General features: G+C 40.3%; 2 protein-coding genes across 3 annotated transcripts; one reads left to right on the forward strand and one right to left on the reverse strand.

Annotated features, from left to right (window-relative positions):
- Window positions 1–4,936: 4,936 nt before the first annotated feature.
- On the reverse strand, window positions 4,937–16,718 carry duox (dual oxidase). The gene is made up of 34 exons (XM_067500578.1): window positions 16,617–16,718; window positions 16,243–16,363; window positions 16,066–16,149; window positions 15,813–15,977; window positions 15,289–15,476; window positions 14,914–15,115; window positions 13,608–13,774; window positions 13,084–13,147; window positions 12,623–12,719; window positions 12,395–12,485; window positions 12,062–12,164; window positions 11,776–11,948; window positions 11,491–11,666; window positions 11,224–11,342; window positions 11,001–11,138; window positions 10,783–10,896; window positions 10,436–10,638; window positions 10,039–10,224; window positions 9,567–9,792; window positions 9,032–9,125; window positions 8,771–8,946; window positions 8,619–8,688; window positions 8,474–8,512; window positions 8,004–8,176; window positions 7,676–7,906; window positions 7,450–7,549; window positions 7,313–7,362; window positions 7,085–7,212; window positions 6,825–6,978; window positions 6,449–6,681; window positions 6,194–6,352; window positions 5,924–6,079; window positions 5,689–5,817; window positions 4,937–5,597 (listed from the first exon to the last, which is right to left on the reverse strand). The coding sequence occupies exons 2-34, from the start codon at window positions 16,307–16,309 to the stop codon at window positions 5,475–5,477; spliced, it is 4,578 nt and encodes a 1,525-aa protein (XP_067356679.1). The 5' UTR covers window positions 16,310–16,363; window positions 16,617–16,718; the 3' UTR covers window positions 4,937–5,474.
- Window positions 16,056–19,534, forward strand: duox2 (dual oxidase 2). Of its 2 annotated transcripts, XM_067500587.1 has the most exons (9): window positions 16,056–16,386; window positions 16,791–16,913; window positions 17,293–17,472; window positions 17,671–17,728; window positions 17,820–17,954; window positions 18,155–18,362; window positions 18,454–18,668; window positions 18,775–18,965; window positions 19,101–19,531. In XM_067500587.1, exons 3-9 carry the CDS (start codon window positions 17,326–17,328, stop codon window positions 19,116–19,118), a joined length of 972 nt encoding a protein of 323 aa, XP_067356688.1. In that variant the 5' UTR covers window positions 16,056–16,386; window positions 16,791–16,913; window positions 17,293–17,325; the 3' UTR covers window positions 19,119–19,531. The 2 variants fall into 2 exon arrangements, with proteins under 2 accessions (XP_067356688.1, XP_067356687.1); XM_067500586.1 differs by lacking the exon at window positions 16,056–16,386 and having other exon boundaries at window positions 16,536–16,913; window positions 19,101–19,534.
- The last annotated feature ends 5 nt before the right edge of the window (window positions 19,535–19,539 follow it).

Consider the following 19,539-nt stretch of genomic DNA (forward strand, 5'->3'; position numbering starts at 1 on the left):
ACATCAGCTGGAATTTTTTCAGCATAAAGCTTCAGAAAATTTACTCTACACATACACATTTGCAGAATAGCTAAAGAAAGCCATTATAGTAATGATATAATTCAATGTTGCTACCTCATGCAGAGACAACCCCAGATGATGGTCAGGTAACATCCTGGACATTAGTTTAACATGTATTTTGGAACTATTACTAAAATACTGTCAGTAGTTGTTGATTAACAAACGATTTATTAGACATGTTTCAAGTGTTTTAAGGACGTTGCAAACTTTCCTCAAACCAAATAGAAAAACCCTTTGACAGGAAAAATAAATAGGAGAAATCTTAAGAAGAGCAGTGAGGAGGGATACCTCCAAAGATGGACAGATGTAAAGGTAAAGTGCTTATTTGTCATTATAGGTCAAGGTGTACAGCAACATTCTGTCAGATGATCAGATGGAGGGTTAGTCCTGAGATGCTGTGACTGAGTGCACCGCCTCTGTGGGCAAATCTGACCTCGCTCATAACACACGTAGTGGAACCCGGAGGAAACTAACCACTCTGTCACTAACATCAACGACATGTCTTATCATACAGGCAGCATGATAAGATATGTCATATATGTCGTGTACAGATTAGAACAAGACATCAGGTTTACAGTAGGGACAATCAGGATGAATCATTGTAGATTACAGAACATGAAGAAAATGAGGACTTGCCAGCAACAACTTCCTTTAACCAAAATGATGAACTCATTCTCCAGGGTGACAACAGTTTACTATCTAATTATATCATGTGCACAATTTAGATAAGTTTTGTAAGAATGAATATGTCTCTAAAGTTTAACAATTTTTGATCCTGTGAAGCTGAAGTCTTGGAGTGTGCCAAATAAGACTAAACTGCCTTTACAAAGTACAGTTTGGCTCCTTACCTTGCAATCGGTGTGAATATTGTAATCCTTTATTATCTGAAGTTTTGCAAATGTGAGTTTTACCAAAGCTATGCTTCCATTGATAAAATAAACAAAAGTCTTATCAGTTATTAGAAATATGTGCTAATGTTAAATGCAATGAGTATAAGGACGGGCTTGATACTTGTTAAAATAAGGCTCCCATATTTGCTCTCTTATCACTTGTTCTTATTCAGTTTTCTCAGTACTGCCACATGTACACTGCAATTTTGATTGGTTTTATATCTTGGAAGTTGAGTTGAATAATTCAGTATAGCATCAGCAGCTTATTGGCTTTGTGACTCAACGTCTGCCTAACTTTTTGTAACATTTGTGGTCGTACAAAGGTTTGAGAAACAACAAACTGAAAAATAATTTAACGATGGCGTAAAAATCGTCTTCTTTTTAAACCATTTTATTTCTTCAGATTTTAAATGTAATTCATGTCTGTGCTAAACAGTTGTACAGTAAGGTGAAAGAAAGAGGAAGAGAAAAGGCATTAAACTGTGCAGTATATGGAAAGGTGTGTGACACACATTTGAGCAATAAAGGAACTCCAATGAGCCTTCTAAACCACCAATGAATGAATAAATGAATCTTATTTATTTGGTACTGCAACAATATTTTTTAAAGAAAGGAAAACAAAATATTAGATTAGATTAGGTTGGACTAATTAAGATTATAATTATGACAATTGACTCATTGCATGAAACAAAACACAGAGAAGATAAAACAAGAAAGCATTGTCATAGATGAAGATAAAGATAAATTATTCATTGTCTCTTCTACACCCAAATTCCGATTTGTAACAGTTTCCTTGTGATGCTGATTAATGACCAATTTTAGATATGGGTTGATATGGTTTAGGTTTACAATTTACAGTAAGTAGTTAGCAAAAGGAAGTAACTTCTGGCTTCTCGTCGTGCTGTTCACTTACTAGGAAGACAAACATTAAACTTTAGATAATCAATAAACAGAAATGCCCTGGGAACTGCCCAATAAACTCTCTTGCAATACAATAACCTTGCACCAGGTTCAAACCTCCACTGAATTAAAAATGTTATTCTGACCAATCAGATCCTGTCTGTATACAGGACAATCCAAATCAAAGTGATTATTGTCATATGGACAGACAGAAAGCATGTTTCCCTGCACATGAAATTCTTACTTTGCCGTCCACAATAAATGTCATACAGTAAAGTAAAATAAAGATAGAAAAATAAGAGCAATAAAGGCAATAAAGGTGAAGTAGTGCAGTTCTGAATAAGGCAATAAAAAGTGAGGGAGTGCAGTTCTCAGTGAAGTGGTGCAGTTCTGAATAAAGGCAATAAAAAGTCAGGGAGTGCAGTTCTGAATAAAGGCAATAAAAAGTGAGGAAGTGCAGTTCTCAGTGAGGTAGTGCAGTTCTGAAATAATGAATGTGCAAAAGCAAAAATGTAAATCAACGTAAACAGTTATGTCCATGATTGCAAACTCCTATCAGCTGTTTAGGAGTCTGATGGCAGAAGGGAAGAAAGAGTTCTTCAGTCTTGAGGTCCTGCATTTCACACTTCTGTACCTCTGTCCTGAGGGTAGAAGTGTGAACAGTTTGTGCTAGGGGTGGGAGGGGTCTTTGAGGATGGAAGCAGCTCTCCTGTAGACTCTGCGGTGGTAGATGCTCTGCAGAGAGGGCAGTGGGGTCCTGGTCCCAGTCTTCAACCTTCTCTGCAGGTGTTTGCGGCCCATGACAGTAGTGCTGTCGTACCACACAGTGATGCAGTTGGTCAGGACGCTCTCAATGACGCAGCTGTAGAAGTTGCTGAGGATCTTAGGCGACATGCCAAACTTCCTCAGCCTCCTCAGAAAATATATTCGCTGTTGGGCCTTCTTGACCAGCTGCGTGACGTGAGCTGTCCAAGTGAGGTTGTCACTGATGTGGACACCCAGGTATTTAAAGTTGCTCACCCTCTCCACTTCAAGCTCCCGGATAAACAGTGGCTGATGCGTTCTCCTCTCCTTTCTCATGTCCACTATCATTTCCTTTGTCTTGTCCGTCTTGAGGGTGACATGACCCTGAAATTAGGTGAGTAGCCACTTTTGTCAGACTGTAAACCCATTTTCTCAGGTCTATGGAAAGCTGTCATTTTGGATTAACTTGAACTGACTGTTAATACACACAAAAAGTGCTCTAATTCCTCTCTAGTCTTTTCCTCTCCCGTGCTTAAGCAGAATCCAATAAAACACACCACTGTATTACTAATATCAGCACATTTAATGTCATCAGTTATGTCAATATTTATCTTTATACTTCAATGGAAAAATAATTTTCTCTTGTGGGACCATGTAGAACTGAATTCTAAACTGAACTGAACTGCCCCGAATCATCCAGCACGCACAGCAGTCCAGTCCAGCGGGGGTGAAGACAGATGCAATGGCCTAGTGGCCCCCTTGCAAAGACTGGCAGTATTGGCAGTATTCGGTTTCTGATCATAAAATAATTTAGAATCTTAAACACCAGAAGAAATATAAAAGTCTGAGGCACAGATAAATCAATGAAGGCCTTTTTTGTTTAAATAAACATAATATTTGGCATTTTTTACAATAAAAATTCTTTCATTATAAATAATATAAAGATTAGTGTGTCCTAAAAACAAGATTTGAATTTAAGTGTAAAAAAATCTACACCCACCATTACAGTCAAGTCACAGTTTGGATTTTGAAAAGGATGAATGATCAATGACACGAAATGAGAAAATCTCTAGTTAGTATTTTTATCCTTCATTAGTCAGGCATTGGTATGGAAATGCAATGAGGAATATTGGTGCAACAGCCCCTCAGAGGATTATTGGATGAATGTAATAATACTGTGAATTTCGTGTCACACGATAGGACAATTTATCACAAATAACCAGGCCACAAAGAGATTGGGAATTCAATTCCTAAACTTCTGCAATTAATTTGTTTGAGATAAACAAAGTGCGTGTCTCTTCGTCGTTTCGGGTGAGCTGCTCTCGATCAAAGCCTTTAACCCCTCGGCTTCTCAAGTGGAGCTGCTCAGTGGCAAACAGATCAGTGTGTGGTTGAATTGGGCAGCTGCCAAATGTGACTGGAAAGAGCAGGGCGTTCCCAATAAACACAGCAGTAGTCTCAGGCAGAACTTAGCTGAGTAAATAAAGGTAGAAAAAACTGCTGCTGGAATGACAGTAATTGCAGTCATTTACATTTCATTATCGATGGTTCAAAGTTCATCAGTGAAATGGGTGATTTTCCTTGATATTACACATGCTTGATCTCTCAGGCTGAAATATAAGTCAAGTGCTCGCTTCCTGTGCCACTTAGAGGAAATAATAAAAAAAATAAAAATAAAAAAATTAGTGTACTTGTGACCTTTATCCTAGTAAGGAAGTTTCACATATCCTGAAATCTCTGCATACAATCTTCTTCTGTTATCTTAACTGTATTTAATTAGAACACACATGGGGGCAGCTCTTTGTTTTCTGACTGTACAGTGTTTGTGAAGATAGCACCGCTCATTTTATTGTATAATTATCAAAGGTAAACCTTATCAAAGGTAAAGAAATTTGGTTTCGTTGCATTAGGATGTCTGGGAGCTGTAGCTGACAAATAATAATCATTCATAAATTCTGTGGTATCAACACACTAAGTGTTCTGTGGAGATGTTTTATTCTTCTTCTGGGTGGAGGACGTTTCTGGTCAATCAACCAAACAACAAATCAAATTTAGTTTTAGCCAGTTCCTGCAACAATAGTGGCAACACTACTACAATCCAATTCAGAGAACTTCCACTTCACAAAGTTCATTATATTGTTATGTCAAACAATAAACATGTGACATTTAATGTTTAATAAAATACCATTTACGTGAAATACGTGTGGCTCTACTCAAACATACGGACTCAACACTATGAATGTTTGAGTTTTAGGAACCTTCATTCTGACATGACAGAAACACAAATGGTTTTTTAAAATGTTAATTTATTTTTTCAACTTCAACTTTATTTATATAGCGCCAATTCACAAAAAAGTAATCTCAAGGCACTTTACAGAATAAAGTCAAGACTATAAAGATGTATAGAGAGAACCTGACAATTCCCCCTTGAGCAAGTCCTAGGCAACAGTGGAGAGGAAAAACTCCCTTTATTGCAGATATTTCCCATAAAAGCACTCAAAATCGCTAACATAAATCCCACTGTCATGTCAAAAACAAGAACAACTAACAGCAGTTACATGTATCTTAAACAGGAAATAATCACATGATGCATGATGATTAAAAAATAAAACAGAAAAAGATGAAAAAGTCTGTATTTTCTTAAATGTATGAAATAAAGTTTCCTTGTCTTGACTAACTGAAATAGATGTAACAATAATATTTATGATCAGAAATAAAATATATTAGGAAAAAGACACATTTAATCAGTAGGCAACATGTATCTTCTTTCACTTTAATATTCAGCATTTAGAAAATCAAACTTCGCAAATTGTTTATCTGCTTTTGATTGTGGAAAACTGTTATCTAATAACTACTGTAGTGGTTTATACTGTAACCAAGTTAGAAGTTCTCATAGTGATGCATGAAATAGGCCTGATCCCTTCTGTTCATCTGCTGACAAGCTTTCTCCACATTCTTGGTCAGTCCAGGTGGTCCGCAGCTGAACACTCCAATTTTACCCACCTACAGGAAATAATACAAAAGTAAAATGATTCATTCATTTAGGTTAGTGCACTGGGCACAGTTTCAGGTGAAGGTGAGGTGGCGAACAGACCTCAGGGTGAACTTCCTGTAGTGAGCTGAAAAAGGCCCCGAAAGGAGGACGGCCGAAGTGGGTGACAGATCGCAGACCAGTGAAGAGACTGCGGTTCCACACCTTCTGAAAATGGCGCTCACACACATACTGTTGACACATTTAAAAGAAAATGATTGTTTTCCATTTTTAGGGAAACAATATACAGACTTTCAGTCCAATTTGTATTTTTTTTGTCACACTTTGGAAGTCTTACCAGCATTGTGGTGCGGAGGTCGAACTTCTCAGCCACCTGAGTGATGTATGTGTGGACAGAGACCAGCTCCTGGGTGTCCATCTCCTCCACCTCCCTGATGATGTCTGACACCCACTCAAACTGACGCTGTGTTCGTGTCACCCAGATGAAGTACACCTTCAAAAAATCAGTGACTGTTAGTTTGTTTACTGAGAGACCTTTAAGTTTAAATGATTCAATGCTTTGGGGGGGGGGGCAACAAGCTCTAGGTTGTTTCATTTTAAGCTGCACCTTTTTACACTGAATCTTGGACTTGATGGGTGACTTGAACACCAGGTCTTTGAGGATGGAAGCAAATGGAGTGACTCCAATTCCTCCTCCCACAAGAACAGACACCTCGAAGTCAATCCATTCCTGATGGCCCTCACCAAATGGGCCGTCCAAGTACAGCTTATGATAAAATAAAACATAATTATCAATGTCAAAAAATTACAAGGACTGGAAAAGGAAGACACATTTTCCACACACAGTAATGCTATGCCATGCCTTTGGATATGCTCCAAGCTCAAGCAGACTTTCTTCAGTGTAGAGCTCACGGAGCTGGCTAGTCCAGGGTCCCACAGCTCGAATGTGTAGACTGAGGGTGTCTTCATGAGGTGCTGATGTCAGTGTGAATGGGTGGTACTCATCTGTGCCCAACATCAGGCACGCTATACGAACCCATTGACCTGAACGGTAAACAAACCCCTGTGGTCGCTTGAACTCCAGATGTGTCACCCCTACAGGCAGAGGAACCAAGGGAGTGAGTATGAACTTAAATAGAGACAGTCAAAATGGGCTATTACAACTAAGAATAAATAATGAGATAATTTTAAACTTCAACTGTATGGTGTTGTCTTTTCCATAAGATGCTAAATGTCACCTGAGGGCAGCAACTCAGCTCTGACTACCGGGATCTCCACCTTCTTCCTGCTCAAGCTGATTAGTTTGTCAAGCAGGAAGAGCAGTCCAGGAGGGATTAGATAGATGTGGAAACGGGGCTCTTGCAGAAGAGCGAAGCTGCCATGTATAACTGTCTATTAAAACAGATCACAACCACATCACAAAACTAATAATACTGCCTTCCCATCATGCAGAGTTTGGGGAGGGGGGGTTGGGGGTTAAAATCAGAAAATTACTTACAAGAATATAAACAACAATGTAGAGGTAATGTGTGATCCAAAATCCACGAAAGCTTATGCGACGGAAATAGTGTGATGCAAAAACGTACATGAACGAAAAAGTGAAAAGAAGCAAGACACCAGTAATTCCTAGAAAAAGAGTTAAACAGACAATGAGCTGAATCCCAGTAATAAAACAAATAGTCCTGTACTGTACTGCTGAAAGTGTAAAACCCGTCCCCTAATATACCTGGAACAGTTTGAAAGCACCACCAAGACCACTTGAGAGGAAGTTCAGATCTAAAATGAAAACACACTGTCAATACACAACTTTGTGTACAAGTGTACACTTATCAACTACTCTCAGACAAATATTTCAAACGTTACCCATTGTTGGACAAGACGTTTGGGAACAGACATGACAAGATGTTGAGGTCGCTCACGGAGAAGATGTAGACGTTGACCACATGGCCCAAACTGTGAACGACTATAACGAGAACGGATGCAGGAGTGAACTCACAAAAATAACATAAACCGGTTAAGACATTGAGGTTCGCACTCAATCACTGCCTTTCAGCATCGTTTCTGGACCTCTCTCCTCCTCTAAACCAACCTGAAAGGATGATAGCAGTCATGGCCATGAGGCGATGGAAGTCAATGGCTGCATCAAAGGGGATGTATCGGTTCAGGAAGGTCTCTCGGCACAACGTGATGAGGTTGCGGCACACAGTGAGGAGCATGTAAGGAAAGAGAAAGGAGATGGCGGCTGCTGAGCCACGGGACACGATGATACCCACCACTGAAGTCCCGGGAATGCCTGTCGAGTCAGCCTGCAAACCGTAGTCTGAACACAGCGTGTGTAATCAGGTCAGACCACAAGTTGTGAAGGACTGTCATCGAAGGGGACATAGCAAAAAATGCAGAAGAACTTTTGTACTCACAGTAGCATCTTTCAAGTGTCACACCAGCTGTGATGCCGTAAACGATGATGAAGCAGACGATGTGACGCCGATAATTCTCAATGAAGCGTTTGAACTGCTGGATCTTCTGCTGGACTGGGTTCCTGATGTACTGCTCACGCTTGGGATTCACATAGACAGTTTTGATGCTTAACCTGAAAATATTCCGATCCATTACACTTTATTCAGTGTTCTGGGGTTTAGCAGAGACATACTGACTACCACACTCAGGTCAATCAGACCACAGAGGAAGCAGGATGTGACACTATAATTCACTACTATATATTTCAACAGTTTTGGTAAACCACAAGCCACTAGGCTTTTTGACACAACCACGGTTTTGTAAATGAACACAGTTTAGAAATACTCCTGCAAAAGAAACTTTAGAAGATAAATATTTGAACAATGTAAAAGTTTTTCAAAGGAGCAGAAAAGACAAACAGGTAACATACTTTTTCCGTCTTCGTAACTCCAGTCCTTCTGTCTTGTTGCTGAAAGCAAGAAATGGATACAAAATAAATTATTATTGTTTGTCTACACTAAAAAGGAAGCAGTTGTTACGTGTGAAATTAAAACCCATGTGTCCCGTTCTCTAACCTGTTTGCTGGACAGATGAAGGACACTCTCTGGTCTCGGCTCAGCCGCTTCTTGCCCTGTTTTTCCATCCCTGCACATGCAACAGACACTAGTCCATCATACAAGGCTACGAAAGATTAAAAAACAACTTCTTGTACTAAAATTTGTCCAACCTTTGACATTGAGTTGAGCAAACTGCAGCTCCTTGTCATGGTCCCTTAGAAGGAAATGAAAGTCCTCCCATGAGATTTTGTCCTTGTTGTCAAAGCCTGCAGCCTGCATCATGGCCTTGATGCCATCTTCTGCCTGGTTTTTTGATAGAGCACCGTTTGAAATTTCAATGAAAGACCTGCAGCACATCAAGGGGGTGAAGACAACTCATCAGATGCACAAAAAGTTTTGGTTTATGCATTTTCAAAAGAAATAAATCAAACCTGAGCATCCTGGCAAATTCTTCTTTTGATAAAAAACCAGTTCCACCAATGTCATTCATGGAGAACATCAGCTTGGACTTTTCCTCAGGAGACCCTGGACAAATACACAAATGACTGATTTAGGTCTGACACTATATGGCCACGTGCTCATTCCTAAAATAGCATCTATAAATACAGATGACCACCAATCTGTAAAGGGTGTGTTTAAATGAGCAGCAGACAAGAGCTGGTCACCAACTAAAATTAAATTATTACCACTTTCAAGTTGAGGGTGTGATTTGAGCTTCAGAGGCTTCTCTTCTCCACAAATCACAAAACCTTTAAGGATTTTTATCTAAAAATTGACGAATACTCTTCATAAATTCTCTCTTGTTAGCATGAAATTAATAAAAACTAAAATGAAAGCAGACATTAAATTGACTAAAATATCGGCTCCCTGATGTCAAAATCTTCTAACATAGCAAGGCGTTTATATTTTCATGGTACAAATTGTATGTATTTGCGGCATTTCATTCCAACTTGACACTAGTTTTACCTATCATAAAAATAACCATCACATCGAGAAACTCTTGGAAGGAGAGGTAACCATTTCCATCTTTATCAGCTAGTGTGAACATGGATTCCACAAATAAGGAGTCAGGCTTGAGGCCCAGTGCATCAGCGAACTCCGATGCTGTAAGCTCGCACTGGAGAACCTCTCTGGCTTTCTCGCGGGAAACCCCATTCATGTCCCCAGCATCACGCTTCTGTATTTCCAAGACCTAAAGAATGGCATCAAAAGGACAGAGTCATATGTCACCATAGTGTAATTAGTGATATGAGTGACGTCAGCTGAGGTCATCCTCACGGCTGAGGTCACCATCAAGACCAACAATTAGTTCTTTTGGTTAGAGGTCACAGCTAATTTGACCTCAAACAAGGTTTGACGGCATTTTGTGGCTGAGCTTAAAGCTGCTAGTGCTGTGACCGAATAGAGGATGAGGTAAACATCCAGAAGCTGACGATACCTTAGAGAAAGCGTGTCGAATGAAAGTTTCCACAATCTGAGCCCTCTGCTCTCTGGTTAAAGCCTCTTGCAGCAGGGCCTTCTCTCTCATCTCCCTCACTCTAATCTCCTGGCCGATATCTGTCACCGTTGGTTGCAGATGCTTGAGAAATGCTGCACGTTTGCCCTCTTCATCAAAGAACAGCACCTGGATGCACAAACAAAGGGCATCAGAGGAATTCTTACCAGGACGGGAGGGAAATCAAAGTGATGTAGATTGCGGGTCGACGTGCAGCAACTGAATGAGGTGAAAAGTAAAGTAGAAGCCACTTCACAGTGTAAGTGAGAAAGCTGGGCATGCACGAAGTGCAAGCAACGTGAAGGCAGAATTTAAATTTTCATTCTTTCAAGCTACTCACCAAATCGTACTCTTTTGGCACTTTGAGCAGCAGAGCTTTACGCTGACAGTCGCTGGAGAGAAGGACCTCTAGGTAGTTCTGGCTGCATAGACTAAGGCTGCGCAGAGCAGGTCCAGATCTGTCAAAGACTTGCAGCCTCCTCTTCTCATCCACCTCCACACTGACAGGATGCAGAGGTTTTTTATGGCCCTGCCACTCATGGGCTGCAGAGCAAAAGCAGGATGAGTCTATTGTGTTTATTGTTTATTATGAGCCTGATCTCAACTGTGAGTTGAAATAGTTTAAATACAGAATTTAATATTAGTATTTTATCTAACTGCAGATGTATTAGAGGGTATTTTTCATACCGGTGATTCCCACAGCTGACTCCTCTGTTCTGTCACCAGCTTTTCTTCTTCTCTGGAACTTCTTGTATCTGTACTTGCGAAGATACGCCACCATACAGGCCACCAGAAAGCTCACTGTGAAGGTGTGATAATCATAACTGCTCAATCTGCTGAAGAGCACTTTATTTAAAGGATTATTACAGCGCAAAAGGAGACAAATCTGTGAGTATGATACTGACCGACAGGAAAGAGGAAAAGACCAACGATAAATATCCCAAAGCCTACTTGGCTGCCATCAAAGTAATTGAGTTTGGTAGCATTAGTGCAGGGATAGAGCATTGATTCATTCAGCTGTGTGGGCTGAGGACAGGGATCACCTAAGGGTAACAGATAGGCATTAGCATGTGTATGCCATGTGTGTGCTATTGTATATGAAGCAAGTGTATGATGGACATGCTTCACCATCCTTCCAGAAGAACACATTCTTTTGTATATCATTCTCCTCTGCAGTGGTGACTGCCATAAGGACATCGTAATATGTCATATTACGGATCACCTGGATCTCCTCTTCTGTAAACAAACTGGAAAACACCAGACAAAATTAAGAATACAGTGTGGTGAGAGGGATGGCATTTGCAGTGATACAAACAGTAGTGACGCAAATTAGAGCCTATACTTTTACACCTCTGTTTCTATTGCCTGTTCCAAGTCCATTAAAAGGGAGCTTACCCATTCTGTTTGTTCTCAAACCAGAAGCGGTCTCCATTTCTAATACGTTCAAACTGGTCCAAGATTATGGCTGAAAAAACTGGACCTGGACCGTCGTGAGACTCCAGCAGTCCTCCAGGGAAAAGCTCCAGTTTTGAGATGTCCCTCTCATACAGCTCCGCAACATCATGGATCAACTGTATATAAGACAGTTTCACAAAATTAGAGTTCTTTTGTGCATTTCATCAGTGAATGTGTGAATCCTTTGTTTAAACAGGTTTCTTGCTTGTGGACTGAGGCTTTTACCTGTGGGTTGGTGCGGTTGAGCTCCGGATTTATGTCCTCAAACGTTTCCACAGGAGGAAGATCCAGAGCTTTTCTGACCTCAGTGTAACCTCGCAGACCAAAGTCTCGTCCTCTCTGGATGGTCACAGCCACCAAATCTGTCCGGGTGAACTTTAGCGGTCCATACATGTAGTCTATCAGGGTATAAATCAGATCAGAGCACTGAAATTTAGTTTATAACTCAAATATGTGTCAATGAGTCATACTGCACAGGGATACAACAAGTGAGTAAGAAGAATTTAAAAACCTCTAAGGTCTTCCACAACAGTATTGTCTTCTCTTTCTGCAATCTGGGAAGCCATGCCCATAAGGAGGTCATCTAAATCCTGGCTTTGCTTCACATTAGGTGACTAAAGACAAAAGTACAAATACATTAACATAATAAATCAAATCTTCTCTCTGTCTCTCTGAAGAACATACACTGGCTTATTTCCGAGCTTCTTAGCTAATAAAGACCCAGGCCAGAAATTCTCTTTTCGCTGTCTGTACTTCCACTGTCTCCATAAATAAACATTTGTAGTAGGTTTAGATTATCTTATTTTGCTCCCATAAGAATCAAACAGTGAAATCATAATTATACCTGCCGCTTCCAAAAGCTGTTGCAAAGACGCATTGCTGGAGATGAGCTGCCATCTATGTTGATAACCTCCCGAAAATTACAGGTTCTGTTCCTGTAGGGAAATGAGAGTCAGCGGAACAGACTTGTCTAAATATTGTGTTTAACTCTTCAGAGTAGGATACTGACCATTTTTACACTGCTTGTGATTTTTCACAGCGTGCCAAAAAAATAAAAAATAAAGATCACTACCTCATATAAACACCAGGTGGGGCCATAGTGATACCAAATCGTATGGCAGCAGCCTGAAACTCAGGAGAGATCCCTGGGTCAACAAACTTCTGATAACCTGCACATAGAGAAATACAAAACAGGAAGGAGTCAACAAATTTGACCAACTGCAAGGTGAGTTGGAAACAGTGCTAGTGCATGCAAACCTCCAGCAAAATATTTATATGCAAATTCTCAAACTGACAACAAATGCAGTGTATATGCAATAAAGTAAGGGGCTCATGTCGTCATTGACATTTTGCCTTTTTTAAGCTGTGGGTGCTTAATCAGCAGAAGAAGGAGACACAGGATAATGCGATGCTGACAGAGCACATACTTTTCAAACACCACCAACGATAGCTCACCTGACCACAGCTTGTGGTCACCAGTGCATCGCCTGTTCCCCTCCACTTGTCTGCATGCATACTCTACCTGATTCTTACCTGGATAAGGAGGAAGCTTTTTGTCTCTGAGGTATCCAGGCAGCCATTCGTACAGAGCAATATTCTGTTTGGAAAAATAACAGCAGGAATCAAACCTTTTTGCAGCTTGTTTAAATACACAGTAATTTTTTTGTTGTTGGCTTGTCCTCTTTTTTACACAAGTTTCTTAATATTTAAATTGTTGTTTTAGTCATTGTTGTTCTGTATTTGGGATTTGTCGCACAGCAATTGAATGTACTACTTCATTCTACTGAAAAATGAGTAGCTTGGTGACTATTGTTTTCAGTGGACAGAGCAAAAGTAATTAACTCGCGTGTAATGTTGTTCAGGTGGCAGTTCTTGCAAAGCACAGACTCCACTAATCAAACAAGTGAGAGATGATGCATTTGCCCTTAAACTAAAACCATCAATTTCATCCAAAAACCCACGACCACCTGACGCTGATGCAACCTCCTTCTTTCCAGGGTGCAAATTAAATCAGCACATGTGTAGTGCGAGGATTACATGCAGACTTTTCCTTCTACCTGAAATGTTCCCACAACGGTCTTCCTGGCGTTTTGAAACAGCTTTTCGTCTGACCACTCTGGGTGTTCCATATGCAGTTTGGAGGCTACATAATTGTGGTAGCGAAACCAGATAATCCCCTCTGCTGCCGTGAACATGTTTTCATTGGCCCAGGCATTTCCCAACTCTGGACAGAGAAGATTGCACAAATTATAGGGAATTCATATTTTCCATCGTGTCAAATAACATCACTACACAGAAACTAGATTGCATTTGCCTCAGAAGTCAAAAATATTATGCACCTAATCAGTGTTGCACTGATTAATACAGATGACTGACCATTAATGGAATGATAATTTGGTTGTTTGTTTTTATGGATGTGACAACAGAGTAGTGACAATAGGAGAAGATCCCCCAGCTACAGCCAAGATAATAGCTACAACCTTATAACAACACAAGCAACAAAACATTGGTTTCGTGATGATGACTGCATAGTCTCATCTTCACTATAGAGAGAGGGATTTACTGTGGTCAGTGTGACAAGCCATTTACACAATAATTAAAGAGTCATAACACATGTCAGGCCAGGCCTCTGTCTTGACTCAGTGGTCAAGAGGCTGCAACCCTGATCAAAGCCGACCTCTGTGAAATAGTATTTGCAATATGTTTCTGCTGTTAGTTGCAGCAGCTTACACTCTACATCACACATCTTAAAAACAGCTCAGTCTTGAGTAAACCTAAAAATGTATGCATAGAGATATGTTCAGTGTGATCTGGTGATATGTTATGTACAATGATTAGTAGTTGATATTGCTAAAACTCTGAAGTGATACTTCTGCCTCAAACATTCAAAAGCAGCATCACCTTCCACGTGCATTTTAATGTTTTTGTTTTTTTGGAAAGATGAGGCCCACTGTTTTGGGCTGAGCTCTAGTCAGCATTTGTTTGAACATCACTATTAATTATTTGGTTGATGTATTGCCCTCCAGGTTAGGAGGAAATCATGTTTGAGCAAACTGTCCCTTATTCAATAATACAACAGGAGTCTGCAACTGATGGCTCCCCTGACAAATTTAGAAATTACATATTTGTGAACAGTTAAGGGGGGCCTGGTGGATCAGTGGTAGAGCATTGGGTTGGGATGTAATAGGCTGCACCCCCACCCAGCCACGAACCGCCACCTTGGTGCCGGTTCCAAGCCCAGATAAAAATGGCATTCAGCATAAAAACCATATCCGCTGTGGGGCGAGCTGAAAGCCATTAATCTTTTATATTTGTGAGCATTTTGTGTGGCAGATCAGACATTTAAAGTGCAATGTGTCCCACCATAAAGGCCATCGGCTCCATGTTCTCCAGTAGAGGGGTCACTGGCACTCCACATGAGATTTCCTCCTTGAGCCCGTTTTGGCATGTTCCGCTCAGAGTCTGCAGTCAAGAGCCCTCCAGAGAAGCTTCTCAGAGAGTCAGACCAGGACGTAGAGGGGCCATATATTGAGCTACCATCTATCCACGTTGTCACCATGTTGACCTGCACGGGTTATTATTTTTTTCTTAAATTATTGCATATATATGTGAAATTAAATTTAACATAAAACAAACCACATATCTGAAACTGCCTGAAATGTTACAGCCCTAAACTTGCTGATTGCAGTTTGGTGATAACATTAGCAAACATATAATTTCATATTGATTAATCTGCACCTGTGTACGGGGGTTACTGGGACTCTGTCCAGACTCTTTGTCCCATGGTCCTCTCTGAAAGGGCAGCACAACTGTTCCAGTGGCAGTCGGGTCAAAAACAGGGTCACCCTTTGGCACTGGGATGTTCATAAACTCAGGTGGACATCCAGGAGTTCTTGAATCAAAAATTTCAAAGGCAACATGATAACCTGAAAAGTAAAAAAAAAAAAAAAAAAATCAGTTACTTTAAAAGATATTTAGTTACCATATGATAGAATTAACATATTCTTATTAGTTGTGATAACAGACGGGAATGCAACATTAGAGTACATTTAGACCAGAAAACAAAATAAACAACATGTTGGTATATTATTGCTATCAACCAATAAAGGCAAAGTGCGGCATGATATCTATCAAATTTTTTATTTGCAACTTTGTCACAGGTTTGAAATTATTTCTTTACAGATAAGCATCAAATATGCATCAAATTCTTGAAACTTCTGCCAATTTTCATCATGCACATCAATCGAATATTTTTTTTTTACCAAAAAACACAGACAACACAGTCAGGTTGCGGGTGGATGGCAGACCGGAGGGGCCCCCAGTGAGCACGCGGCTCAGCGTGCGGGGGTTTGGCCGCAGCGGCTCCTGGACAGGTTGGCAGACTCCGTCCCAGTAATGCGCGGGCACGAGACGCATCAGATGAGAACCTGCGCGAGCACAAACACGGTGCGTAACCAGGTGAGTTGTTGGCAGGCTTCGCTGCTGCAGCTGCTGCTGCACACAGCTGTAACTTACCTACAGCTCCGCGTCTGGGATATCCCAAACTGTTGTACCAGCCGTCGAAGCGAGGAACCTCCCATGTCGTTTCACATCGGGAATCTGTTTCAAATACAGTGTTTAAAAACAGCGTTTCTTCTTATTTTTACCCGAGGTAAGTAAAGTGAATCTGGAGTTCATCTGATGTCTACTCACACTCACTAACGGCGATCACAAAGCCAAGCACCGCACACGTACTCCAAACCCATTTACGCAAATCCATTGATGCGAGAGATGCTCCTCTGCTCAGTCCGCGACTGAGAGGAGTGAAGGACTTCTGAAAGATGGGATAATGTGAAGGTGAGTAACATTAACTATGTCATATTTCTATTTAATATACAGAGCTAGCATTAGAAAGAAAATCCAGGAAGTCTTGAAATACAGCCGACGCCTTTCCTCAGTTTAAACAGCAATACTTAAACAGATTGTTCGTTTTGGTGTTTCATGTGAACTACACACATCAAAAAGAATGTCCTGTAACCTTTATAATTGAATATTTAATAAGACAAGATGAAACAGATGAGTCTTACCTATACCTAGAAGTTCAGATGTGGTGCAGAATTAGTGCTGTAGTGGAAGGAGCACAGGTGGAGTTGAGGAATGGTGCAATTTCTAAAGCCAGCATGTGTTGCACAACTTATCTCAAACTGCATGTGATTAAATGGGAATGGTCATCACCTCAGGATCACACCTCTTTTCCGCAGCATTCCAGTCAATCCATCCTCCTCGTCAGTGACACAAAGGGATCCAGCTATAAAAGAAGTGTATGTTCCCTCAGCATCTACACTTCACTTGTTCTTCTTCACTGCCTGGTTCTCAACTTTCAGGTGAGAAAACACTTTGGGATTTTACCTTGGGCTGATTTCATTTTGTTTAGTGTCAAACCTACATAGGTCCAAATCAAATCCAAATCAAGGAAATAAATGTACATTCACTGACTTGAGTACTCACAGTGATGTGTAGAATTGCACGCCTTTGTGCATCATACTGAAATTTTTTTTGCAATGAAGACACTCTGGGAATGTTAATGCTATGGTATGAGTTGTTTTTAATCATGTGCAGTGTCATATAGTGATAAAAAAAGCCTCACCCCTATAATAATGACTCCCTACCCTTATCTGCTAAAGAACAAGAACTGCTATCTGTGCATCTGGAGGAAACCGAGAACCCCGCCACTAACACTGTCGTCTCTGTTACACTGTCTAGTCTCAGCTGTGTACTGAGAGATCAGGAGCTAAGATGACTTTCTACGATGACATTTACCCATTCTACACTCTACAAAGGACTTCCTTCATCTTCAGTGGCCGCTTGCTCACCAGTATTCTGGTCTTCCTTGTGCTAGCAGTCAGTCTCCTTGTCATCCTGCCAGGGATTCGGGGGAAGTCGGTGAGTGCAACCCATCAGATAAACTATTACTCACTGCAGACAAAACCTCATAACTGCATGGTGTCTCCTTTTGGGATCACCGGGGTTGCTTGTGAAGCTGCAGAGCTTTGTTTCAGTGATTTACTTTAATTAAATGTCCACACTTTTTGTATTATTTGCATTTAAAATCATATTTCTTCTGCTTTCCCTTTGTTTCAGAGGTTGTTCTGGATGTTCAGAATAATTACTAGCTTGTTCATTGGTGCTGTGATAGTTGGTAAGTTTTGAATTCTTACCAATGTGTTCAATAAGTCACATATTTTCATTTTGCTGCCATCAAAACAAACCGTAATGCCCGTCCTCTGCAGCGCTCAACTTTACCAGCGACTGGGCTGAGGCCAGAGTGACCACTAATGCCACATATAAGTCCTTCAGCAATGCAGTGGTTAATGCTGAGATAGGCTTGCATGTTGGACTGTATGGCATTAATGTTACTCTGAAAGGTGAGACCATATTACGTTATATGCAAATACAGTCATATAATATGAGTTTATTGCTTTCACTAACTACTAACTACTACAGACTACTACACTTAAGTGTAGTAGTCTGATAAAATATTCTTGTCATAAAAATGAGCACTACAATTCTGTGTTTGGAAATAATTTAGACAGTTCATTAAATATAAATTGGCTTTTTCTTTTAGGGAATCCTGTTGTACAGTTCAATGAGACTATTGATTACAATGAAATGTTCAGCTGGCATGATACTATTGAAGAGGACTATGAGGAAGCTCTGGAGAAAGGTTTACCCAACCCCATTCTGTACATCGCTGAGAAATTCACCCTGAACAGCCCTTGTGGCCTCATCTTTCAGTACAAATACTCTGGACGATACGCCTCTGCAACACTCTGGTAACTACAAATACTGTATTAACATGCTCTGGATTTCAGCGGTTTAATTCTTTAAAAAAGCAAAAATAAACGAGAATGCAAATGTTTGCAGGACTGCATTTTGTTGTTGGATGCTCGCCAACATCCTGTTCTCCATGCCGGTCATTCTGTACGCTGGGTACATGACGCTGGCCACCGCTGCATTCATCTTCTTTTCCATGGCCTCCTTCTCCACCATCATGAATGTACCTCAGTGTATTTTCTTTCTAGGAACAGGCTCCTTTGAAACAGTATACAGCCATTCATTCTGGTTGGCTCTGGCCACAGGTAAAGATAAGAAGCTGCACATGGATTTTTAGATGCTTTGTATTTCTAGCTTGCTTAGAAAGCCTGCTGCTGGTTAGTGACTTCTACTAACAGAAGTGATTTGCAGGTTTGCTGTGCACCATCATTGGGATTGTGGTGGTGCTGCTTAACATCGTGATACCAGAGAAGATGAAAGAGGCTTTCAGTGTTGGTGTCGATAGTTTTGAAGATGAGGATGTTTGTTATGGAGAGGGCTACCTGAATTCAACTTTCCTTGATGGAGTGACAACTTCACCACCGCCATCAAAAGCCCTAACAGTAAGTTGACACATTGGATCCTGTGAAAGTTACTTTTTTTTGCAGCTTTATTAACTTGAATGTAACATATAATGTTTCAAGAAATAATATGCCTGCGCTATGCTACTAGCTGACTGTGAATGTTTTGTTTCCAAGTTTCAGGTAGATTTATGAAATCATCCAGGATTTCCTCATGGAGCTTGTCCAGTCAGTACTTGAAGACATTTTTGTTGAATGTGTTACAGGTGGAGTGTCTGATTTTACAAATGTTTTAATTTTCTGATAACGTGAGCCTGTGTTACATACCTGATTTTACTGTAAATAGTGGTATTTGTACAGTTTATTGTCGTGTTGCAGTAGTTCTAAATGCAATATATAAAGTTGTATGGGATCCATACAATGTGTATACACACTGATCTTTATGGATGATGTTTTTTGTTTAACTTGTTAGTTTGACATTAGACTTCTTTCAGTGGATGCATGTGTTAAAGTATCCTTCTTTCACCTGTCTGTGAAAGTTCAGCTGATTCACCTTTACTCCAAACAAATGTTTTGTTTTACCGTCTAATCTGTTCCATTTTTATTACACTAATAA

Source organism: Channa argus, chromosome 4 (genome assembly GCF_033026475.1).
Source record: "Channa argus isolate prfri chromosome 4, Channa argus male v1.0, whole genome shotgun sequence".
NCBI lineage: Eukaryota > Metazoa > Chordata > Actinopteri > Anabantiformes > Channidae > Channa > Channa argus.